This window comes from Leptinotarsa decemlineata, unplaced genomic scaffold, assembly GCF_025532065.1.
Source record: "Leptinotarsa decemlineata unplaced genomic scaffold, Ldec_3_MD MMD2_tig00026314_RagTag_RagTag, whole genome shotgun sequence".
Taxonomy (NCBI): domain Eukaryota; kingdom Metazoa; phylum Arthropoda; class Insecta; order Coleoptera; family Chrysomelidae; genus Leptinotarsa; species Leptinotarsa decemlineata.
In genome coordinates, this window is record NW_027412684.1 from 7162937 (window position 1) to 7184416 (window position 21480).

The window sequence follows — 21480 nt, forward strand, 5'->3', positions numbered from 1 at the left end:
TTGTTCTACCCGTCATCGCTGTGTCCCATCTGTACAAATGTCCATACAACCGTTCCATCTGAGATTATTTTCTTCAAATATTATATTTATTTCTTTGAAAATTCTTCTCCGGCAATGTTTATGTGCAGCGGTAAACACATAAGAATGTTTTCAAAAGAACTTTCATATGGATATCTCACGATAACCAGCAAGATAGCTAGACCAGCGACTTCAGTCGACTCATCTATTTACAAGACGAATCGTGTTTTTATGGACTGATTCTTGTTTGACGAAGCTGGCGATATCATGAGTTCTTTGTGAAACAGTATCGTTCGATAGGGTACACTAGAAAGATGCTTTGCAGATTTTTCATCGAGAATACATTTTGTTATGTCTAACACACATGCTTTTATTAGATTCTCAGCGATAGTTTGCGCTTCACCTGCATGTGCAATGCGATAGTTAACTAATATGATGCCTCCGTAGCTTTTCCATTGATAGTTTGGGTAACATGCATCATAGTTTTTTTTGACTTTCCAATAACTGTTATTTTTACGCACAAAAAATTCTTTATTCTTGGATTCAGACCCGGGTGTACACAGGGCCGTCTTTAACCTATTGGAGGCCCTGGGCATAATAGGATAATGGGGCCCCTATGACTTTGACAGAACACTATTTTGTTAGAATAGACAAAGAAAGTAGATAAACAAGGTTAAATATTTATTTTTATTAACAATCACATGAAACGAATAGATAAATGTACCTAATATAGTCCACAAAAGTAACTTAGCGGTATGGAAAAATTACTTTAATAAATATTTTATAAAATTTTATTTATAAAACAAATACAATTAAGTGAGAATTGAATATGGTTGCATTAGAGATTACACGACGAGAGGCCTCATAGATTTTAGTCAGTTAGGTTGGAGAGTTAGTTTGGAGAGTTTGGTTTCAATTTTCTATGTAATTTCTCAGTTAAATTAATTGGTTAATTCAAACTTGGAGCTTCATACTTTTCGCTACGTTCGCTCAATTTAAATGGAGCGAGTCACACTAATGAGAGTACTACTGATGATTTTTCTTTAAAATGTGTATGTGCTTAGTATACCATTATATATTCAAATTCATCTAATAATGATAATAATAATAATTTCTGGGTGGAGCGCGTTCGAAAAGTCCAATTTCCCATGTCTTTGGCGCATAAATCAGGCTGAATTTGACCGATGGCTTCGGTTTGGCTCTGAGGTTTGTTGTGGCTTATTCGCATACACCTGCGACTTGAGAAAATCTCGTGAGAAAAACTCCAACGGTGTCAAATCGCACGATTTCGATGGCTAGTTCACATCACCTCCACGTGAGATGACCATGCCCTCAAATCGCTCGTGCAGAATATTCAATGTGGCATGAGCTTTGTGGCGTAGCGTCGTCCGGTTGGAACCATATTTCGTTGGTGTCCAGATCATTCAATTCAGGTCAAAACAAGTTGGTAATCATCGACCTATACGTTCGCCGTTGATAGTGATGGCCTGGACAATGTCGTTCTTGAAGAAATATGGACCCTTGACGCCACCACTCCGAAATCCACACCAGACGGTGACATTTTGGGATGCATTGGACGTTCTTGGCTCTCATATGGATTGGTATCGTCCCAAATTCGACAATTTTGTTTGTTCACGAACCTAATCATTCAGAAATGAGCCTCATCGCGCGCGGTAAGTTTCCCGAACACAACATTCATCTTGACAAAACAATTTTATTATTGATACGTGTTGTTGAATGATATACAGTGATTTCCTTTAATGTCCCGCCCCCTTTTATTTTTTGAACGGATCAACTCAAAAAATTGAAATTTGGGATAATGGAATTAATGCAAGAATACTTTATTTTAAAGTAAAATTTACAGATGAACCTTTCGAAATGACGACTGGGCGCCATCTGGGAAAAAAATTGAATAGAAATGGGGGTCTTGTGACACATATTTTTGAAGTTCCTGATAAATTCTTCACAACCCTAGAATATAATGTCAATATCTTCAACTACAACGAAATGTTGGAACTTTGAATAATTGCCTGAATACATTGACATTCAACTATATAATATGAGGTAATAAGCTTGAGGTCAGTTCAGAAGATGCTTGAAATGGTTGCCTTGAACTTCTTGATACATGAACAGCCTATCCGATATTTTACGTCGAACATTTGCGAACACAGTAACGTCAATATCTCTACAAATATTTATTATTCTCTGCCGTATACCCAATATTGAAGCAGGTTCAGTTTTGTTCAGCTTTTGCTCTAAATGACCCCGTGAAAAAAGTCCAAAGGTGTCAACTCTGGCGAGCGGGCTGGCCATTCTGTAGGACCTCGACGGCCAATCTAACGACCGGGGAAAGTAGTATCCAAATAGTTTCTTACTCGTCTGGAGTGATGTGGTTGTGCTCCATCTTGTTGGAATACAATATCCATATCGAATTCATTAGGATTCGCTTCAACGATTTCAGTGATGAGAGGGTCAACAGTAGTTTACGGTATACTCAAACACAGTTCCCCTGTTTAATTTTGATCAATAAATAGAGGTCCTGCAATATGGTTTCCCAATATTTCTGCCCAAACGTTAATTTTTTCTGGATATTGTGTATGTGTTTCCCGGAAAACGTGAGAGTTGGTGTGACTTCAATAACGGCAATTTTGTCAGTGAACATTGCCGTTTGAAGAAATGTACCTTCGTTACTAAAAAAAATATTGTGGAGATAGGTAGGAGGCCTTACAATTGTTTCCGTCATGATTCCGCAGAATTCTGTTCATCGATCAGGGTCATCTTCAGTTAATTGGTGTACCATTTTAATTTTGTATGAATGATACCTATTCCTCTTCAATAGTCTCCACACAGTAGAAGGAGATACCTCACAAACATTCGCGACGGAATAAGTAGAGTGTTCAGGATCTACTACCTTCTTACCAATTATTTGCACTCGCTGTTCTTCCGGAATGGACGGATGACCTGGGGGTTCAATTCGGAAAACGTTCATTGAAAACTCTTTCGATCTCGTGAAAGTTACGCGTCGCACCGTAAATCGAAATCGCTTCAATTTTTTTTTCCAATGGACGAGAATTGACCATTTTAGAGATTGTTGAAGTGATTCTTTTCTACTAGTAAAACCGAAAACTGAATGAGAGTATTCTAACTGAACGATGATGTTCATTGTCGTACTGACATTTTTTGTCGTTTTTATAAACAAAAAATAACTCAACAAACCTTATCGGGTTGTTGGAATTGTCATATATGGCAGATAAAAAGGAATATTTCTAAAATATCGATATTAATGTGTTTGTCTTCAGGAAATTATTAAATGTTCCGCCATTTTGTAGTAGGTGGAAATATTGACTCATAGTCTAGGGTTGTGAAGTATCCACCAGAAGCTTTAAAATGATGTGTCACAAGACCCCCCTTTCTATTTAATTTTTTTCCCCAGATGCACCCAGTCCCCATCTTGAAAGTTTCATCTGTCAATTCCACTTCAAAATAAAGTATTCATGCATTCATTTCATCATCTCAAATTTAAATTTTTTGAGTTGACCCGTTCAAAAAATAAAGGAGGGGTGAACATTAAAGAAATGCACTGTATACGTTCATGGTGATTTAGCAAAACAGACTGAATAAACGACAAGTAATTTGACGGATGTAGCTTCAACAAAATGGCCGTTATCAATTGTCAAATTGTCTACCTCTGTATGTAGAGGTAACCTCGTTCCTTTCCTCCATCAGTTCTACTCCAATTCCACTGTCGTCGTCTGTAGTTCATATTCAGTTACTTCAGTTCAGATCGGACCTGGTGAATTCATTTTTTTTTTCATCTTGATTCTGATCTATTCTCTAGTAATTTATTGTCGTTATTCATTCTCACAGATGAACTGTCTTCTACGATTTTGTTGGGAAATAACATAATTTTTGATTAAGTTTCAGATTTTTCCCTGTCATTGTTTTCATCGTGAACCTAACCTTGCTTTAGAAACTTTCCTTCATTTGGAAAGACGATCAAGGTCATAGTTGTTCCTGTATAAATTGATTTCGAATAACCTAGTTTTGGTTGGTCAAGTGATGTTTCTTTCATGCGATTGTGAACATTGTGTTGTAGAATATTTTGTTTGTTAAAATTTCCAGCATATTAATGAACTGGTCATTCGAAAGATTCCTCAACGTCCTACATATCAAAATTATTCACATGAGTCGGATAGTTGATATGAAAAAATAGTCATTGTTATATCAGCTGTTATAAATATTAATGGTCAAATTGTTCACAACTGAATTATTTTTTCGAACGTTAGTGGTTTGTTAGCAAATGTGAAACGAGAATGTCGGAGCAAGTCGTGGTACGTAATAGTTTATTGTTTTTCTTTAGAGCGGCAATGCAAATATTTCTGGATTAATACTTTGATGATGAGATCAATGATGATTATTTTTCATTATCGAAAGTGATGCAACAAGACCTTCATAATTATTCTTCAATTTTCAAAATCAGGAATTTCGAAAAAAAGTTTTATTTGTTTGAAAAATGAATTTCAAAAGTATATATTTTTTGTGAAAGGAAAGAATTATTCGAGGTTTCATTATAAAAATAATAGTGTAGCTATTTGAATGATAGTTATTGCACTTCATTCAAATATTTATAAAAGTTAACTGATCACATCTACTTGTGATGCACTGTTTGGATCCTTTAGTGTAGTAATGAATATTACTGAAGTTTTTTCTCAACACCAAACCGTTATTTTAACACCTTGACTCGTGTTTCGAACACCAAGTGATTATCTTCAAGAGGAAGATCAAACTAATCGTACTTACAAAACTATCCTTATTTATACCATAGATACCTATTCTAGGTACTTGCGTCTTAAGTGTCTTAAATTGATTTCATCATATTGCCTTATCAACCAGTTTTGGATAAATTTTATAATATTTTCTTATGTAATAGTATGGTAAATCTAATAATTGAAATATTATAAGCTATATGAAATTGATTTCACAATATTGCCTTTCTACTAGTCTTAATTTCACAATGTGTCAGGTAAATCTAGTAAATAAAATATTATTTTAAGAAGCTATGTTAGATATTGGTTCACCACCGTCATTCATAATATCATTATGTTAACTTATTTCCACTCTCTCATAGGAATCTAGATGCCTGTTGTTGTTAACTTGTCTAACTAATCTCAATGAACTAAAGTCTACGAAATGGTTTTGTTGCAAAATATGATGGGCGACTGCTGATTTTTCAGGTCTTACATATTTTCAGTGTGTTAAGTGTTCCTTACTTCTTATTTTAATAGATATTTTTGTCTGTCCATAATAATATTATGAATAACGATGGTGGACCAATACCAAATAGTATACTATAAAAGTATACGGAGGATAGGATTGGAACAATGAAAATAGGATGGACGGAAATTTCCATTTCACCACGACGAAATACCAGAAATAGGCTCAATATAGGTTTACCAATTCCAATATCATCAAAAATTGGGAGGTCTTTCATATATAATGGAAAAAAATGTTTAACCATTTGCTAATGGAGATCAAAGGCATAACATGTACTACTAAATCAAGAAAGTCTGTAAAAAAGCTTTTGATTTCAAAGGCCTATTATTCGTTAGATGAGTTGTATTCAGACATAAATTTAAATTATATAAACAATAAATTTTTATTATTGTATTCAGTACCCACTGGTATTTGAACTATGTGACTTTTTCAACTTTTTGTTTGATGTTTACATTTGGCTCTGAACTGTATTGAAAATGTTTACGAAGTAGACACTCACTTTTATTTTCTATGCAATCACTTTCATATTTTCAAGCTTGATAGTTTTTATATTCTTTTGTTTACATTTATGTGTTGCATGACAATATTCATTATTATTATAATTTATTTCAATATGTAGCATATATATTATTACTTTCTGATTACTTTTCCAACCCAAATTTCTGAAATCAAGTACTACTTTTAATTTGTATAACTTATAATCTTTAAATTGATAACACTTCGACAATGATATTCTATCTTCAATATCTTTTAAGTTGTGTATCTTATATTCAATTTAATAAGGTACATTTTGATTTCATTTGATACATTCATTAAAAATGTATAACGCATTAATGGGGATTTCCTGTTGACGTGAGTGAATGAAATTCAACGAAACTGTTTTGTCATGATTTCTGATTTATTCACCAAATTGATTTCAAAACACAAGCACTACTGGATGGAATCCAGCAACTTCGGGGTATGTTTGGGGGCAGAGCACCATACACGAGAACAATACTCCAAAGAAGGTCTGATCTGAGCTTTATAAAACATTAAAAGTTGCTGAGGTGTGTACAGTTTTTTGGTTCCAAACAGTGTTTCATGCTTTTGAGGAGCAGCCTTTGCAATTCCAGCGACATGATTGTGCCAAGACATATAGGTGTCTTTTAACCCCCCAACAAACTTATTGAAGCAGAAAGCGGAATTGTTTGACCTGACATTATTATATCCGGTTCGGAGACATTCATCTTCTTGGAGAAAACCGATGCCTGGGTTTTTGTGGCATTGAGTTGAACCTGGTTACTTTCACCTCAATCCGAAATTACTCCTATATCATCATTAAGATATGCATTCTTCTGCTGCTGGTGAAGATTTACCGCCGTAGACGATGTCCTGGAATCCAAATGGAATGACGAGACAAGTATGCTCTCACCAGCAAAGCAATATATTGGACTCTTGGTTTTTTCCAATAAGTCGTTGATATACAATAAAAAGAGGGTTGGAAACAATATGGATCCTTGGGGAATACTAGCGTTGATGGTGAAAGTATTCGAGAGATATCCATCGACGGCAATTTGCTGGGAACGTTCTTTCAGGAAGCTGAAGAGTCATACACAAAAATGATCCGACAAAAAATAGTATCGAAGTTTGGCCAGCAAACCCTCATGCCACACACTCACAAGTTTCTCGATTGCGTTATTCCAAATATGGGTGACATACGAAAGCCGCCTGTTGATCTTTGAGCCAATCGATATTGTGGACATTGAAGTCACGAATATGGAAATTTTGGCACTGGGATAACTGATTTGGTCTATCTGCATCTGCAGATAGACCAAAATAGTATTCCATAATTTCATTCATGATGTATATTGATCTTCATCTCAGTGGCATTGAACAACATGAATATGTGTTATGTTGGATACTTTTCTTTAAGCTAATGAGAAAACGTGTTTTTTAAATAAATGAAACTCAGTATTTTTGCTGGTAAACTGTACACGCTACAAAAACCTTGTCTACAAATATTTGACGATGAAAGTTAAAAGAAATCCAAAATAATGCAATTTGAAATAGATATCGACTAAATCATCATGTATTATTCCATTCGATGGATATAATTTAGGTTATGACGTTTGTGATTGTTCGTGCATGAATAATTGTTATGTTGTAATAGAAGTAAACTGAGCAATAATCATCACAGTCTCATTAACAATTACGCGAGTGAGAAGATCGACACTTTCACAACGAAGGCCAAATGCAATTAGACTTCGGAATATTGTGAATCAATCCACTGCAAACAAGGACGAAAAATAATCGCAAGTGCGGAGTGTTGAGTTCAGACTTGCAAGGCTTACTGTTTATGCAGTTGATATCCTGTTTTGGCACTCAAGCTAATGTTCTGCTGATTGAGAGTGGAAATCTACTGATGACTCAATTCACTTCCATGAAAATTCCACAACTGTAATTTTGAACCAATCAAAATGCGTTATTTGGACAAATCACCATGGCAATGGAGGTATTTTAGTGGACATATTTTCTCGTGGGATACCCAACAGCGAATTATACTGAAAATTTTTTGACGTTTACAATAACAGACCATTTTCGACAGATTGGTTTTCATTTGTTCACATAATATTTGTTTTTGATACATTTCAATTACAAAGCTAAGATGTTTTCTATATTCTTCGGACACCTCCTCTCTTCTTAATGGCGAAAATGCAGTACTTTGAATGTTTTCAATTAGGTGTCTATGTCTTATGTGAAATTGAAGAATATACTATTTTCTATCTTGAAATGGTATTTTCATGCAACTACATTGAGTAGAAATTACTAATTTAAAAGCCTAAATAATTGATGCCACGCGCTGTGAATCTGTTTATGCAGCTTCCCGAAAAACCTCTAAATTATAATTTTCTATCACTTGTAGCAAGCTCAAGTAAATATGAATTGGAAGAATATTATAATTTTCCTCCATAAATGGTACTTTTGAGCTACAACAATCAGTAGAAATCAACAGTTATAATTTGAACTCTAGTGGTATTACTGGTGATGATTATTGAATCACTTTTATTCAATCAATCTATTGTGTTTTCATTATCTATTTTTATTATTCGCCGGTTGAGCTGATTAAAAATGATTATGAAGCTCTGAGAGTAACATATTTTCGTAATGCCATATTTTTTTTTAGATTTCTATGGAAGGAGAATCTTATTCCTTCGTCAGTTCTGCAATCACATTCATTCTCTGTTTAACGGCGATATTGACAGCTTATCACTACTGGTTCAAAAATTTGAGGCATGTCAAATTGACGGACAATATACCCAGTCCGAGAACTCTGCCAATTTTGGGACATATTCATATGGGCATCGGAAAGTCACCTACAGGTAATTATGTATTATTTTGTATTTGTGTTCAGCTATCTTGATTCATTCAGTATGAATGTGCCTAAAAAATCTACTTCTGCCTATCAACGCTTTTCAATAGTAGATGAAGCAATCATTCATCACACAGAAACAGTTTGTCTTAAAACACTTTTAGCAAATAATAGATTTTCTTCGCCTCAAAATCCCACAGAAAGTTTTATTTCTCACATTGTTTTCTGTATCAAAAATAAAAAATAAATTCTTTGTTATGTGAATTTTGTCCGATCTTGAGATCTAGTTCCGTTCAGATGTTACAAGTGAGGAACTTCTGATTGTATAATGAAAATTTATAGATATTTTCAACAGATACCGATAGGAATTAGAAGCGTCACTAGTTAACCAAACACGTCAAACTTTGACATCTGTCATTGTCAAGAAGTCGACACGAAATAATACCACAAAAAATTGAAGGAAAACGACTGTAAATCTATTGTTATTTTGGAAGATATTGATTTTTTCATTTTGGATTCACTGGAGTACAAATTCGTTGGAAGACATTGTGAATCTTAATGGAGTTTTCAGCATGTGATATGTTTTACGAATGTGTCGTGAAAATCCAATTTTCTTTGAACTATTTCGGTTGATAATGAAAAAAATACTGATGTATTGAATTTTAATTTCGAGCATTCACAATAAACCGCAAGGGTTTATTGTGGCTTACACCTATTCATACTCGACTAAATGAACCCAGTTTTTTAACGAAGCCGATTATTTTGTAAGATGAGTTGTTTTTCAGGTCAGATTTTAAGAGTACGGCTCTGCCAAACTCTGAAAATCTGATTCGGTCCCCAGCCGGGTAGGCACAAAGTATGTGCTTTGCTGTTTCATCATTTTCCGAACAGAGACGACACACACTGTCTTTCGACAGTCCGAGTCTCTGCATATGATGATTCAAATGACAGTAAGAAGGCCTGTTAGACATCGTAGTTCATTCCTACTGTAAGTAGTCCAACAACCGTTTGGTATCGAGCTTCGAAGGGTGAATAAACGATTACAGGGCGTATTTGTTGCACCTGAATGTAGTTTTTATTCTTCTGTTAGTTTCTGTAGCATACACCGATTACTTTTACTGAAAAAGTTATAATAACAAACATTTGCTATGTCCTTATAAACGCTTAAATATCTTCTGATATTTTTTCAATAAAAAAAAATGAAATTAGATATCTTTTGTTTTCAGATGTTTACGACTTGGTATATGACCTTTACCACAAACTTAATAGCGATATCGTGAAACTGTATTTTGGACCAAAGCTATACATTGGAATCTGCAGTGCGGAAGATGCAGAGGTATGTTTGCATGATTAGTTCTGATGTTCTTTAACATTTAATCAGCATCTAGTTCATTCGCGGTTGACATGGATAAGAAACCCTTATAACACTCTTCTTAAAGACCATCTGGTATCTAATATCTGTAGAGTAGGGAAAGTGAGTGTAGACTCACAGCACTAAGGCCACATGTGAGCCATTGTACATCCTCTCCAGGAGTTGTCCTACTAGGTCATCATCCCTCATGTCCTTTTCACCAGGAGACATCTCTTTTATATTGGCAGGTGTAGGCCAAGACTTGCCGAACAGACACTCTCTTTGGCAACCTTGAGGTGTCTCACGGTGGCCTCCAAGAAGCGCGAAGCGATATTACTGCCGTTGCGCGGCTTCTTCAACCTTGTTGAGGTTCCCTCCGTGGAGGTGCACAAGTGAGGGAGCTTTCCTGCAGGGGCAGCCGGTTCCTTGAATTTGTTCAAGACGGAGCTCTTGGCGCCCGCTGCAGGAAGCGTCCTTGCTGTTGGAGGTGATTTGCTATGTGCAGCCTCATTCCCAGCGGTAGATTAGGGTGGACATTTCTGTTCATCCCCAGCCATCGCTTTAGATTGACATAAACACTTCTGTCCAGCCTCGGGATTGGTTTTTGTTGTTTCTGTTGTTTCATTCAGTATGTTCCCACGAGTAGCAAAAGAATAGTTGGTCACCTCTGGCAGAACCCCGCATTACCAGATGTAGGCTGATTACAATGAGGTTTCGACCAGTTCCCCATAGGGGATCGTTCGTGACCGTATATCACCCTGCGGCCATTCAGCTGTCGGCACGATTCCTTACAACTTAGCTTGGTCCACGGTGGCACGTTTTGCAAAGACTTCTGGTGGGTTTCAGTTCTCCTCACCCTATTTATTTCTGCCACTGACAAGGATCCGGCGACCCCGTCCGTAAGACCACATTGGCTTCCCGGACAGGGCCAACCCACGGGCTTGAAGACCATTAGCCTCGTGTACTGGATAGGCACTGTTGATAACTCCCCGAGCCGATGGCATGTGCTGTTCTCCGAATAAAATTCAAAATTAAGTGTAAGTTTGAATACTATTCAAAATACTTTTACTTTGAATACTTTTCAAAAAAATTTCCTTTTCAAAGTTTGTTCAAACGGCGACGAATATCAAACACATCTATAAACTTGAATGATGCGTAATATCCGTGGAAAAATTTGAGTGTCACATCCTGATGAATGAACCATTCTGTCATAGAACTGGGAAATAATATTGATTCTATAATTTTTTTCCTAAAGGTTTAAAGGTCTATTACTTCCGTACTTGTTTCATGTTTGTGTTCTTTGAAAATATCACAAAGCATAATTTTCTGAAACGAATGACTTCATTAACATCCTGTATACTATGAGAGGATTGCCAAAAAGAATTTTCTAATCAATTTGTTGTTTTAGTTAATATTGGGAAGTAGCGTCCATTTAGAAAAACCTCAGGAATACCGATTATTTGAACCTTGGTTAGGAGATGGATTACTTATAAGTAAAGGTGAGTAAGAAACTTCAATGAAAATCACATTTATGATCAAAATTTTCCAAGAGAAAAAGAAACGTTTACGGAAGCGCAGAAGGGCCACATATTTTTATTATTTGTTTTTTTGGAAGTACGACTTTGAATTTCGAAATTTGGACTTCTATCTCGAAATTTCGACTTTTATCTGGAAATTTCGACTTTCATCTCGAAATTTCGACTTTAATCTCGTAATTTCGAAATTACGACTTCAAACTCGAATTTTTGACTTCAATCTCGAAATTTCGACTTTAATTTCGAAATTACGAGATTAATCAGTGAATGATTTCCCCGCCTGTGGCTTTGTTTATTAGATGTAGCTGTTGGTAGTTAACAATCTTTTTCTTAGACGAAGGTTTCATACATGCACTTGAGCCGGGTTGAAATTAATCGGGTCCAAGGCACTTTGCTGTTTGGGTTGGATTTTTCCTGCACTGATGAGAGATAATACCTCGGAACCAGTCTGCAGGTGAAACTCTGTATCCGTATAGTAGGGAGGGTGAGTGTAGGCCCACAACTTCTATATCGGCAGGTGTATGCCAAGACTCGCCGAACACTCCGGACACTCGCATAGGAAATGCCCTACAGTTTCATCTTCCTATTCACACATCCTGCATAGAGGTGTGTCCACTGAACCCATATTATGGAGGTGTTTCCTTAGTTGACAATGGCCAGTCAGAAATCCCACTGTTAAACGTAGATTTTTCCTGGTCATCGCCAGATATTTTTTCGGCGCCAGCTTCCTAGGGTCGCATAGGGTGATCCTGGCAAGATTGCGTCCTTTGATTTCATCCTATGTCTTCAAGGATTGAACATTGGTGTAATGCTTGGTTGGTTCCGTCATCAGGCCGTAGGTGCCACTGGGTCCTAAAATTCTTAGTCCAGCCGCTTCCTTGGCTGAAGAGTCGGCAATGCGATTACCTTTACTTATGTTGTGCTGTTTGATCCACCTACGGATAATGCTATGATCTACCGAGGCTTTGACTAAATCTTGGTGACACTCTAGTACTAGCCCCTGAGGTAACACGTTGTCTGTTCAAAGCTAATAGGGCTTGTCTGCTATCAGTGCAGATTGTTATGTTTTTGCCAGAAATTCCTTTCCTGGTTATTTCTTTTGTGGCGATTGAGATACCACCCAGTTCTATTTGGACCACGCTTTTATTTTTTTCCATTCCCCACTTGATCCTTAGGCTCAGTGATCTGAAGTACCTACACTCCACATCCTGAGCCTTCTTTGGTTTTTGAGACGTCTGTATTTATGCATATTGCATTTGTAGCACCTGACTCTGTGTTCTGTTTTATTTGTATATTGTAGTGTTTATAAAACACAAACCTGTGTTCAATTGCATCACTGGTTGCCTGCAGCAGAGGTTGCGCAGTAAACGCTTCTCGCCATAGGTTCATCCTCGATTGACCCATTCCTACTTCGAGGTTTACACAAGCCGTGCGCAATCGTAACAAGGCCATTAACGCAACTTCCTTAACGTACAGGTCCAAAGGGGTCAAACTAGTAATTACTTCCATTGTCGCGGTTAGTATTGTTTTCATGGCTCCTGTGATATATTTGATATGATTTTTGAATGGTCATTGCTTGTAGAACTTTCGATTCCCATGCAATGGCTCCATACGTTAACATTGGTCTTATTATTGCAGTGTAGATCCAGGTGACCACACGGAGTGAAACAAGCCATTCGCGTCCCACTGTCCTCCAACATTGCTCATAAGCTACATATGCTCTTTTTGCTTCACTCTGTAGGTGAGAGTTCCATGTTAGCTTCTTGTCGAGGATAGTACCAAGGTATTCCACCTCTTCAGAGAAATTTCGTTTGCTTCTGAAAATTGCGGGAGGTTTTAAGGCCGATAAACTTCTTTTCCTAGTGAAAAGGACCATCTCGGTTTTCTTGGGATTGATCGACAGTGAGTGTTCCATACACCATGTTTCTAATGATTTGAGCCTACCCTGCGCTCTATCGCACAGTGTGTTCACAAATTTACCGGTCTGCAAGATAACTATATCATCTGCATATCACGCAATTGTGTAGAATCCATTATTGTTGAGGTGATTAATCAGGGTATCCAGAACTATGTTCCAGAGAAGGGGTGATAAGACCTCTCCCTGTGGACACCCCTCATGACCAGTCCTCTTACTGTGCAAGTGAAGTACTCGGATAATTTCAGTATGGTTCTGCTGCTGGATAAACGAGAACCATCTGCTAGACTAACCTCTGTGAGGTATCTTGCATGAATGTCTGTCGGATATAATTCAATACCCAGCGTGGTATTACCCGGGGAAGTAGTTGTTTTCCGGCAGGCATTTACCAGAACCTACTGTTTGGTAGTTGGCAGAGATGAATATTTCGAGATTTTCTTTCGAAATATTTATTATCTACTGATTGAAAATAATCAATATTTTGTAGACGCCAAAATTTTTTCCTGGCCACATAGTGCGTTCATTCCAATTTTTATTTCCGAAATTCAGTTTTTTTATTGAAAATTCAAGATTACTATTTATAATTTCGTCTTCAAATTAGAAATCAAAATTATGAATAAGTACCATTCCACAGTCGAAATTTCACATTCATTTTTGAGCCAGTCATTTTCAAATCAAAATTTGAAATCAAACTCCATTCCGAGTTGAATCCATGAACACTTTTTTGTATTGAATTGGATATGGAAAATCATGTTTTTTTTAATTGAACATCTTAGCAGGAATTACAAATACAATCTTGGTTTTCCGAAGCACGCGTTTTCAGCCATTGAGACACTAAAATCTCCCACTCGAACGTATAGAAGTGTTTCTTTCTCATCACTTGAATTATTTTATAATTTTCAGGTGAAAAATGGCGGTCGCATAGAAAAATGATTGCTCCCACATTCCACACATCTATTCTCAAATCCTTCATGCCAGTATTCAACAAGAACGCGAATAACTTGGTGGAGCAGTTTAAAAAAGAAAAGAAAGTTTTTGACGTTCATAATCAGATGAGTGCTGTTACAGTTGATACATTATTAGGTAAGTGAGTACTATTCAGGACAAATCATCGTTATCACGAATATTCACCTTTTTAAATTGGTACAGAGGCGCTTCGTAGGTCGTGCGTAAAAATCGAAGAATTCCAAAAGCCAAATCAGATGAATACTCGTACCTCATTAATAACTTTTGGGATTTGGCAATTCAGAGAGATTTCTTGGTACTTGTGATGCACTGTTTGGAACATTTGGTGTAGTAATTAATATTACTGGAGTTTTTTCTCAACACCAAACCGTTATGTAACACCTCGATATGTGTTTCAATCACCAAGTGATTGATCAAACTGAGTTTGACCTTCCTCTTGGAGGTGATCGCTTGGTGATCGAAACACGTGTCGAGGTGTTAAAATAACGGTTTGGTGTTGGAAAAAAACTCCAGTAATATAGATTTCCAGTAATATAGATTTCTGAAAATTTACAGATACCTTAGGTTCTCGTGATAATGCCAGATCAATTGAATTCCCTCATTTTGAATCTAATATGGTGGATGCCACACGATACTAATTTATCATTTCCAGGGTAACCCATATGACATGGGTATCAAATGGAAGGATTTGATAAGTGGACTACGAAAAGCATAGTGACATTATTTTGAATCGAATTAGGCAGACACCGCAAAATGGCGGTTAACAATTTCCATAAAAACCGCTATCGAGCTGAAATGTTACAGATACCTTAAGTTCTCGTGATAATGCCGGATCAATTGAATATAATATTGTGGATGCCACAAGATAGTAATTTATCATTTCCACGGTAACCTATATGATGTGTGTATCGAATGAAAGGATTTGATAAGTGGACTACGAAAAGCATAGTGACATTATTTTGAATCGAATTAGGCAGACACCGCAAAATGGCGGTTAACAATTTCCATATCTGGATATCAAACGGATTGAAAAAGTGGAACACGATATGCAAAGTGAAGTCATTTTAAATCAATCATTGTGGAGCTAGACAAATCGAAATTTACAGAAATGGCACTGGCACTGATGATGAATTATTGGCAATGCATAACTTGAAACTTGAAATTTGAAAAGCTTCAAATGAGATAGGGCTAAAAATATTTTTGAACAATGACTATCATCTGATATACTGACAAAAATAAAATAATTTCTGCTCAGATAAAACAGAAAACACGAGATTACAGGAAAATCCTTAAGACGTTCTTAAAGCGGTGCTTGTGCGAAAGCAGCGATTCATATTGGATTTTAATCGTTGGAGATCAATTCCATTTGGGAAAACGTTCTCAGGAAGTTTATTCTACATAATTATTTCTAGTAAATTCTAGAGTATTGATGATACCTAGCTACTTACTGAACATATAATAATGATAATTTCCAAGTCAGAAGTTGGGGCAATTATTTCCAAATTATAAGCCTTCGTCTTCGATATTCTTGAAGAATACATGGATCGGATTATCTTTGTGTACCTGCAGATATAAAGTAAACTCTGCGGCTTTGATGTAGTCATTTCGTTGTGCGTCAAGTTCATCGGCAGCTTGGACATTTACTTCAAAGAGAAATGATTCACAATTATTTTTCATGATCACAGACTATCCGAACTTCTGATGACTTTACATGAAGAGCCTCCAAACACAACTGACCAGACGATATAGTGGAGCAGGTTTGCCAGATTTGTATCAACAATATCTTGTTGGGTACCACAAGGCATCCGAGCAATTGCATTCACCTTACATATTGTATGCGATGTTGTATCAAATGCTTTGCGTTAATCGATCCAGGTCATAGAGATTTCACGGTTATACTGTATCGAGTTTTACGTTACACATCTATCGATGAGCAGGTTTTCTTTGTATCCAGCAACTCCTTTTTTCGACCCTTTCGGCTCAATACCTGTTCGAATACTCACTCAATGCGGTGAGTATTCGTGTGTACGAGATGCTTGTAAACAATTCATAACACGAAAACGAACATTTTATCGGTCTGTAATCCTTAGAAAATAAGAACGGTCCGACCCTCGATAAACCAATCCGGAATGAGCAGTTCATTGAGCTCAGGCTGTCGAAGCTCTCTACAGTAAGCTCCGAACTACATTGGGGCTGGAGTGTCTGAGTTGAGTGGCTGCGGGTGTTCATAAATGTCCTTCCAGAAGGATTCCCCTAATCAGTGGTCGGCGGATTATTCACAAGGGGAGACTCCTGGAATGAGTGGAAAGATTACTCTCGTAACTTGGAAGTGTTCATAAATGTCCTTCCAGAAGAATTCTCCTGATCGGTGTTCGGCGGATTATTCACAACAAGGGGAGACTTCTGGAATGAGTGGAAATATTACTCTGGTAACTTGGAAGTATTCATAAATGTCCTTCCAGAAGAATTCTCCTGATCGGTGGTCGGCGGATTATTCACAACAAGGGGAGACTTCTGGAATGAGTGGAAATATTACTCTCGTAACTTGGAAGTATTCATAAATGTCCTTCCAAAATGATTCCCCTGATCAGTGGTCGGCGGATTACTCACAACAAGAGGAGACTCCTGGAATGAGTGGAAAGGTAACTCTTGTAACTTGAGGTTTTCCGCGATGCTGTTCGCTTGCTTCAATAGTGACTTTAAGCGGTCACTAGCATTCGCATCCTGTCAAGGCAGTGCTGTTTGGTTGTCGGTAGAAGTGTGATGCGAATAGCCGCGACGCATCCGTCATACTTAATAATGATAATTATAACCAATATTACTGGAGTTATATCTGAACACCAAACCGTTATTTTTAACAGCCAAGCACATGTCTCAATCACCAAGTAATCATGTTCAAGAGGGAGATTAGACTAAAGCTACATACAATGTTGTCCTTGTTTATATCATAGATACCTTTGCTACGTTTTTGCGTCTCAATTGTCTTAAAATTAATTTCACAACGTTGCCTTATCTACTAGTCAGGTGAATCTGATAACTGAAATATGCTATAAGTGAAACTATTAGATATTGGTCCAACATCGTTATTCATGATATTATATTGACTTCTTACAAGCTCTCACAAGCATCTAGATGCCTGTTGTAGTTAACTTGTCCAATCAATCTTGATCAACCGAAGTCTATGGAATGGTTTTGTTGCAAAACATGATGGCCGACTACTGATTTTTTTCTGGCTTCCATATTTTGGGTGTGCTAAGTGTTCCTTATGTCGTATTTCAATGGATCTTTTAGTCTGTCTTGAATATTTTGCTACGCAGTCCTTATATTTGATTTCGTAAATTCCAGACTCTTCTGAATTCTCGACTTTGTCCTTTGGATTTCCTAAGAGACTTTGTAGTCCTACCTACCAACCTGAACTTTTTCTTTCTCATTATTTGATCTACAATACCCCTCGAGAAACCGTTAGTGGCTGCTATTTTCTGTATTGTACGTTTTTCATTTGTGAACCTCTCATGTGTGAGAGGAAACGTCAAAAGACGATGCATTAGGGAATTAATTCAACCCAGGACGCTTGTGCTGTCCACAGTGATTTGGACAGGAATATACCTGATTCAATAAAAAAAATTGCGACGAAATCGAAGATTTGATGGTAACCCAGTTACCAACCCAAATAGAAAATGAAACCTAAGAAAAGTCTAATCGGACGAATACAGAATTTTTGTTCAAATATCAATTTTGGAAAATTTGGCTCAACACCGTTTTTAGTTCAATCATAACAGTCATTTTTGAAAGATGTTCATTTAAAGCACCTTCAAAACTGAAATTGTTGGCTGCCGTATCACAAAATCAAATAATGTGACCGCTTTCAATTTCAGGAGATTCAACTGATGAACTTCACTTAGATATATTGAAAACTGTCATCGAACCACTGACAACAGAAATTTCAGAAGAATGATCCTACTTTTTACATTGATAATTCACAATATTTTATAAATATATGGTGAGTTAGCACCAGGCATTTGAAGTCATATATCTGGCACACTCATTTATATGATCAGAAGAGATCCATTTGTGTGGCCCGCTAGTTTTCCTGAATTGAGTCTATACTTAATTTTCTTTTGATAAAGTCTAGAAGTAAATATTCGGCAACTCATTAAAATATTTTTGCCGATACTCATCAATAAATCATAGCTAAATGACAAAAAATAACTCCGAACATATCTGACGAAATTAGAATCAGATTTGAGAAAAACGTGTATTATTGAAACAACAAACCTTGATCCAAAACTCATTGCACGTAAATATTCAAACCGTTTTTATATTTCGCATAACAAATAAATTATTCCGTGCATAATTGTAAATTTCCATATTATTAGCAATTTGCAATTTTCATATTTGACGAAAGTCAACTATTAGGTACTTGCAAAAAATGGTTAAAAAATGTTACTATATTTGCATATAATGTCTATTTATCACGCCGTGTACTGATGATTCTCGAAAATCTGATTATAATGGATTAATTTATTCAAAATTCATTTCAGAAACATCCATGGGTGTTGTCAAAACTGACGAAGACAATACTGGTTTCGATTATGCTATGGCAGTAATGGAGTGAGTATATGATTCTCAAAAAGAGCATGACAATTAAACTCAACTCAATACCTATCCTTCAGGTTAATTTTGTTTGACAGACTATTTTGAAGAAAGCAGCACAATTTTCAGTCCAAGTATTTCTTGTAGCCTTTGAAAGTGCGATATTTCTATTTTCATTATAAAGCCAACTGTTTATTATTACTAGCTTGTTGTTTGAAGAAATATTCAAAACACGCTTATTTCTCATGAAGTATGGAATGCAAAACAAAATTTGAATATATTCATATTGATTTAATTGTAACTTTTCTTAAAATTTGCATATTTTGCATTCATGAAAATATTAGATTACTGATAATAATGACATTGGTTAGTGGAAAAATTTTGCTAACTACGCCATATGGAGAAATTTATTTCTTTGAAAATGTTTCCCGTGGAAACACACCATAACACTCAAATAATCTTGATTCGAAACTTAGCCAATTAACAAATACGAAAGTCTCATCTACGACGAAAAGAAATAAAGGTTGTGGTTCTGACGGGTGCCCTGTAATATTTCTATTACTGGACTATGAGCAAACTCATCACTTATTCTTCAATAGATGTCTGAATGCAAGCCAGTTTTTAAATTTCGGGAAAACTGCACAGGTTGTATCTATACAGGGTGTCTATTTTGAAAGCTTTCCATCCTCAATATTTTCCTTCCAGGAATCAAAAGAACAGGTCAATTTCATTATCAAGGGGGACACTTTCAAGGACTATTTGTAGCCCTCGTGTTTCAACCCCCTAGGTGGGGTAGTCAAGTGGCACATCATTTTGATGGCGTTCAATTCTGCTTCCAATGGTACCCTAACCATATTATTTTTTGATGAGCATTTTCCCAAAAATAGCGATCTAAACTAACACAAGTAATTATCAGTACGCCTATACTGAGATGCATGGTTTGACTAGAACCGGCAAGAATCAGGTGGTACCGTTCCAACCCTTTATTTGTTCAAAATATCGTTTACTTGAAAATAATACAATTTTATATTTCATGTTATTAACCAATTATAATGATCTGTTTGTATTGTGTTATTTATTATTTGTATTCAGAAGTTTTATAGCTGAACAAATTCAATATTAATATTATTATTATTATGAAGAGCATAAAGTTCACTACTCATTCCACTGGTTCACTTTTGGAGCAGCTTGGAAAACTGCTATTCATATGCAATTTTGAGATTTTCATCAGCAGAATTTTTTGGATTGGTCTTTCCGGAAACATGATTGTGAATATTTATCATCTGAAGTTATTGGAAACTTCAATTTTCAAATTGGTTAATTGATACGATATTCTGCGATATTTTGCAAAATTATTCGACTAATGTAATTTTCCGTATTTTTCCAGTATGTGCAACATATTGCATCTCAGGCATTACAAAGTATGGCTCAGGCTAGATTTCTTATTCCGCTGGACGAAAATGTTTACCCATCAGAAGAATTTACTAAATATCATCCATTCCCTCACTAGACAGGTAAGAATTTTTGATGATACCCACTTGGATTAAAAAATCTATAAGAAGTTGAAAGTTGTGGGAATTGAGGCCCGAACCTTGTGTTGTGAACTGCATGTAATAGGTATGAATTTTACATGACTCGTTATTTCACGTCATAAACATGTTATGCCCATTTGTGTGATGATTCAAGAATTCATGAATAATAGACAATTATATACTCATCGGTATAGTAGTAGTTGATTTATACCGATTCGAAGTCCTCCCCCATCCTTGTAAGGACCTTGAACTATAGAAAGCGTACCTTCGACCCCCCTTTCTTATTGATAATTCCTCTATATGCTCAGAGTACATGCTTCCACACCCAGGTTAGATTCAGGGTTGCCACTGCTATTACTTTCATCATGGATCTACTGCTTTTGAAAAAAATGTATCACGCTATTACTTCACAACAGAAACTATCACTATTTTTCGTCGAGAAAATGGTTTCAAAATCAACTTTTCACAAAGATTTGTAGATCATGCTAGGAAATTACTTTCAGACACGGAACTGAAAGGAAAATCCCTTTAGAAACACTCACTATAAACTACTCACATATGAACATTGAATTACACGAAAGAAAATTTTTTTAAAAACAACTCCTTCCAAATGAACATTGATTATACAAAAAACACTTTTTCTTATTCAGTTAAGACTCCAGTTTTGTGTCTGAAAGTAATTTCTTTTACATGATCTCCACATCTTTGTGAAGAGGTCATTTTGAAATTAATTGTTTTTTTCTTTTCTTTGGTGGAGTCCTACTTCATATAAAAATGAAGAGGTAAAAAGCCATTCATGAGAAAATGATCAATTCAAAAACGCATCCATTGGTTGCTTCATAGTTGATGAAGACCTAAATGGTGCTATTGGGAGTGACTCTAGTCCTTGGGGTTTCGTGGTGTCAACTAAACACAAGATACTCTCAAAATTTTTGTAGAAACAAATG

The 21480-nt window shown here is 36.2% G+C and overlaps 1 protein-coding gene across 1 annotated transcript in view; it reads left to right on the forward strand.

Annotated features, from left to right (window-relative positions):
- Positions 1-4189: 4189 nt before the first annotated feature.
- The window catches only part of Cyp4g7 (cytochrome P450 monooxygenase CYP4G7), a 32365-nt gene continuing 15074 nt past the window's right edge, over positions 4190-21480 (forward strand). Inside the window, exons 1-7 of the mRNA XM_074181670.1 lie at positions 4190-4349; positions 8456-8651; positions 9868-9977; positions 11401-11491; positions 14346-14525; positions 18950-19019; positions 20389-20515. Of these exons, the coding sequence (XP_074037771.1) occupies positions 4332-4349; positions 8456-8651; positions 9868-9977; positions 11401-11491; positions 14346-14525; positions 18950-19019; positions 20389-20515 (792 nt within the window). The 5' untranslated portion in view covers positions 4190-4331. The remainder of the gene's footprint in view (positions 4350-8455; positions 8652-9867; positions 9978-11400; positions 11492-14345; positions 14526-18949; positions 19020-20388; positions 20516-21480) is intronic.